We start from the raw sequence: 5,645 nt of genomic DNA, 5'->3' as shown, positions 1-5,645 counted from the left end.
GGGACAGTTTACAGAGTCTTGTCGGACCCTTGTAGAAACTAACCGGAATCTATGTCGGGATAGTTTATAGAGTCTTATCGGACCCTTGGAAAAGTGGCACCCTCAAAAGGTGTGCCCAATTTTGTCAAAAGGCGTGCCATCAAAAGGCGTGCCCAATCCATCAAAAGGTGTGCCGGACATGATGGCGAGGCACGTGGGCGCCTTGGTTGGCGTGCCCGTTTGTCGTCTGGCGTCAAGGGGCGCGCGATACGCGTGGCTGCCTTGGCTATTTAACCAAGACGAAGGCTGAGGCTGAGGCATACCATTCTGAAACCTCTGAACGCTCGGAGAGCTTGTCTCTGCAAATCTTGAAACACCCGGAAACCAACCCTTCTCTGAAACACTTAGCAACTCAAAAACATGGCCTCTTCTTCCCGTCCAGTTACCCAGAACCTGCTCACGCTCTTTCCAGAACTGAACGAGCCCACAAGAGAAATAACTGGTGCGGTGGCCAGTGAACCGCAACCAAACACCTCTGGTTTTGCTCCATTGAACTTTCCGATGCGGTCGGTGGAGCAAAAAATGGCGATGCAAACTGATATTGAGGCTAATCAGTATACTCTGAAGTCATGCGTGGAAACCATGACGGCGGTCACAAATTTGTCGAACCGGCTGCAGAGTAGGACAAATGAGGTGCACCATTTAAATTCCCAGCTGGCTCTGCTCCAACGCATGTATAAGGATGCGCGAGCAGAGATAAGCGTGCTAAGGGCAGAAAACAAGGAGCTGAAGCGGAAGGCCACCGTCATGTTTCGATTTGGAGGGCCGCCATATGCTGCAGTGGAGGAGTATGGGGGAGTGAACGTGCTCGGCGGCGTGGAAAATACGGAGGCAGCACCGTCAAGGGCCACTCAGGACGGAGGCAAGAAGAAAAGGCCGGCGGAATAGGCGAAGAAGTGATGGCGGTGGGTGGCCGTCTGCAGAAAAAAAAAAAAAAAACAAAGCTTTCGGTGTTGTGTTTTGGTTTTTTTTTTTTTTTTTTTATGTAAAATTGTGATCGGGGTGGATCCCTGAGAGAAATAAAATATGGGCTGTTGTGCAAATGTGTAAAATGTTTTTTTTTTTTTTTTTTTTTTTAAGATATATATATTATAATAATAATAATAATAATAATAATAATAATAAGAATAATAATAATACAAAGAATGGGTCAAAGTGGGAGGATGGAAAGAAATATTATTTTAGAGGATGGTGGAAATATATTGGTGGAAAGATATTATAATAAAAATATATATATATATTAAAAGAAAAGATAAGTGGGAAAGAACGTGGGTGTGTGTGAACCTGGTCCCTCGGCTGCTGCAGTGTGGTGATATGTTGTTATTTTATTTTATGAGGGTGGCCTTGAGTGGAGATAAACAGAGGTGCTTCAGATGAAAGCAAAAACATCCCAAAAAGAAAAGCAAAAGCAAACCAAACACGCAATTATATCGGTGTATCACATCCATTACTTCGTCGTAATTCCACAGAAGTGCTGCTGGGGAAGATGCACCAGGATCTAAGGGTAGATGGCAACATATAACGACTTTCTGGTTTGAATTTATTGCGTCTTGAAGCACACCATCCAACCATTCTAATTGATCTTTTCCAACCGCTCCATTGAACATGAGGAACCTTCTCTCCAGGCCCACGAGCCCTGTTGGACTGTTCTTGTCTGAATTGGGGTTTCTCTCTCCCAGACATTTCAAGGCCTCTATAGTTTTTGGATGATCTTGAGGCCAACCAATGGCACTAATATCATAGCCATCGAGGACTACAAATCTGTATTCTGGAATTGGAGAAAGATCATAGTAAGCACGGCTATCAACACTGGGAATTCTCAATAATGGAAGTAACCTGTCACGAGGGAGACTGTAGAGACAGTGATTGCCAATCATGTGATAGACAGATCCATGGCGAAAAATCTCAAATTCATGGACAATTTTCTCAACAACATTGAGAGATTGGTCTTTGGGGCAAAACCCATCAACAATGTCCCCAAAATTGATTGCAAATTTGAGCTTTTGCATTTTGTTCCATTTCTGAACTGCCCTTTGCAAGACAAGAATGCTATGTCGATAGTAACGAGGAACACCAAGGAATGAATGCCCGTCGGGAATATCAGCATACTGCACATCCGATATAATCCCAAAAGAAAGAAGAGGTTGCTTCCCTTGTGCACTCACTATCCCAGTTGCAGAACCCATGGTCAGCAAGTAAAAGAATCCAGACACGAATCTGATGAAACGAGCTCTAATGTCAATGTGTTATTTTGCATATATATATACACCGATATACGTATATATAGGTAGAGAGAGAGAGAGAGAGAGAGAGAGAAAATTTGAGAAAGATCGGTTTCGAACTCTTCGTCACTGCCATTGAAGAAGAAATTAGGGAAATTTGGGTTTGTCCGGCGGGCGGCCAAGGCGAGATTGCCGCCCGCCGGGGAAGCGAAAAATATTAGGTTCTAAACTCGCTCTGATACCATGTAAGAAATTATGTATTATTGATTGATTGATATCTTACAAGATTGATTAAATTACAATTCCTATACAATCTATATATAGAAGAAAATGTGGTAGTAGGTGTAGTGGAGGTGATAGTGGGTTAGGTGAAGTGGAGTGTGTGGTGAAGTGGAGGTAGGTGAAGTGGAGTGTGTAGTGGAGTAGGTGAAGGTAAAGATGGGAAATTCTAACAATTCATTATCAATTAGCTCACTTCATTATCTTCTCCATTATACTTATTTTTCAAACTCTAACCATTATTGCCTTTGAAGATTTAGGATTTAAGAATATTGAAATCAACTAGTTTTGAAAATTTGCACACCATAGATGACACTAAGATGCTTGATTCTGATATAAACATTGAAAATATTGATTTGAACATGAAAATGTTAGTCTATGACTTAACGTTTTGATTTTTTATTTGTCTCATTCATATTTTGGGAAGATAAGTTTGTTTGTCGTGTTCGGATAATCATAGTTGAACTTTTACAGAATATTTCTTATTTATATTTGAACAATATAATCTTGTTCAAATTGTTAAGATTAACACAATATTAAATATTCATATATAAAAATTGAGCATTTTAAGTTAATTCGATTAAAATAAATTAAACTTTATGCGTTGTTTAGATATAAATTTTTGAATACATTAAATTTGTTAAACTCTGTATTTTTTAACATGACCAATTTGAGAATTTGTTAAATTTTTTACAAAACTCTATGCCTACCCAATGTAGCAACATTGAAATTGATTGTGTGACGCCCCAAATTTTTGGAACATCATAAAATTTAAATAACGAAATAACTTGCTCAATAAACAATTTTAACATATGCTTAGGGAAATTTAAATTCTCACATAGTCAAAAGTTTAACAAAACAAAGAAAAAAAAATTACAAGTCCACATACAACATTAAACAACTTTATAACATTCTTAATTACTAATAAAAGAGATAATAAAAATTTTATTTTGCTAAATTATTGACTTCAAGTTAGCCACGATTCTATATTAGCAGGGCCTCAATTTCGGTTTTAGTCCCCTCCTCATCATAATTTGGCATAAAATACTAAGGCAAAAAAATATATGCCATGAGTTTTGCAACACAGTAAGAAAACATAACCAACCTACTATTCTTTTTAAGAGAAAATAATCAGATAATAATCATGACAATTAAGAGAAAATGACGGAATTAATAGCATGATAATATAACAATAATTAAAATAATTTCAACAATGTTATTAGTTTAGGTGACACTCAAAATCTCACTAAAGAGATTTTCTTACCAACCGCTATGTCATGGCCATGGTTAATTTGGAACCCCCCTTGATCAAATATTCAAGAACTACCAAGGATGCCCACGCTCAGAGTTATATACTCAAGCCGCGGCATTCGTGGTCTGGCCCAAAGGAACGGTTTGTCAGGGGTATGTAACCTCTTTGTGTGTCACCCGTACATCCACCCTTATCCCAAAACCAATTACCCATAAGGGTTCAAATAAGTCTTGTGCCATCTTAGGGTTTCACCACACAATTACATAAAAATTATTATGAATCAAGGCTCACCCTGAACTACTGGTATTAACCCTTGATCGTTAAACCATTAATCATTTCAATTATTAATCACAAATAATTCAAATTTCAATCACCAATAATGTTATAGTATTTTATTAAAATTCCCAACATAAAATATTACACACGCCACACATTAATAAATCAATGTTCAAAATTTAAATAAACAATTAATTTAAAACCATGGTATGAAATGATAATGTAGATAAAAAAAATAAATAATAAAATAATCACACACATGTATGTATTTTTAATTTATAAGATTAGACTAGCACAATATTAACTTTTAGTCCAAATAAACAATTGAAGAGATAATTTTGGTTCCTTCTCAATCTGCCAAAAATTTTCAGAATGTATATCTCATAATTAAAATTATAAATAAATTACTTATACAACTGTAAAATTCATATAAATCTATAGAATACTCAATAAACATGTTATGGTTATTTTTTAGAAAGCATTTTTCAAAAATAAATTATAAATAATTCTAAAAAATTTCAAGAAGGTTTATGACACAGATTTATCACATTTTTTTAAATTAATTCCATACTTACATTTATAAATCAATTCCATAATCTAAAAATTTATTATGGAACTAGACTTCTCAAATTTTATTTTTTATTTAGAAATTACCAGTTTTGGTTTAATATATAATTTTTAATAATTTTTCAAACATATAGTAAAATTTGTCTATAGTTCAAGATTTGGTTAAAATTTGAATAAATTCATACAAAACTCAATAATTGTTGAAAAAAATTATGGATGAACTAGATATCATTCTCAACAACTCTGTAGAAGAAATCATCTCAACATTTTGAGTATAAAATTGTCTAAAAATTCATACAACTGTTTAGCAGATTTAAGGGTCAAATAAAATCTTCAATCCTCTCTTCAATGGTATAAACTATACATGCAAGCCTATTTCCAAAATAATACCATGACTTTAAGACTACAAATATCTTCAAATATTTGGTACACAAATCACAAAATTTATATACAACTATAAATAAAATTCTATCTATAATTATTACTAAGAACACAATCTGAAATTTTAACTTTAAAAAAAAATGAATGGGTTGAGCTGGTTTTCTTACTTAATAGTAGGATTGAAATACGATGATGAAATGATAAAAAATTTTAACTTCCTTAATCTCCTCATCTCCTTCTACTAAGCTTCGTTGCTCCCAGAATTTCCCTTCAATTAGTTTTGAGTATGAAATATGCACTGTAAGTAGCCATATTAATAGGCTTCTCTCTCGCTCTTCTAATCATTCTGTGGAGTCTAATCCAATTTTTTAAATCCAATGAATATCATTTTGGCCTACAATCTACAATGCCATGCATGCAACAAAGTAGCAATGCTCCCACCGAAAAATCTGTCGAAATTTGATTTTTGTTTTTTTATATTTGTATGGATTTCTTAAAATTGATACACTAAAGTTTTTATCTAAGGTATTTAGTAAGGATAATTATCAAGTTAATTTAAAACTAACTTATACACTAATATATATTTTAGATAGACTATGGATAAAATTAATTAATTTATTTATTTATTT

The 5,645-nt window shown here is 34.4% G+C and overlaps 1 protein-coding gene across 1 annotated transcript; it reads right to left on the bottom strand.

Annotated features, from left to right (window-relative positions):
• Positions 1 to 1,099: 1,099 nt before the first annotated feature.
• Positions 1,100 to 2,715, bottom strand: LOC145823572 (manganese-dependent ADP-ribose/CDP-alcohol diphosphatase-like). The gene has a single exon (XM_082923052.1). The coding sequence runs from the start codon at positions 2,223 to 2,225 to the stop codon at positions 1,365 to 1,367; it is 861 nt and encodes a 286-aa protein (XP_082779178.1). The 5' UTR covers positions 2,226 to 2,715; the 3' UTR covers positions 1,100 to 1,364.
• Between the last annotated feature and the right edge of the window lie 2,930 nt (positions 2,716 to 5,645).

Source organism: Camellia sinensis, chromosome 4 (genome assembly GCF_055761805.1).
Source record: "Camellia sinensis isolate YWXY chromosome 4, ASM5576180v1, whole genome shotgun sequence".
Classification (NCBI taxonomy): Eukaryota; Viridiplantae; Streptophyta; class Magnoliopsida; order Ericales; family Theaceae; genus Camellia; species Camellia sinensis.
This window is presented reverse-complemented; position numbering and strand designations above follow the sequence as displayed.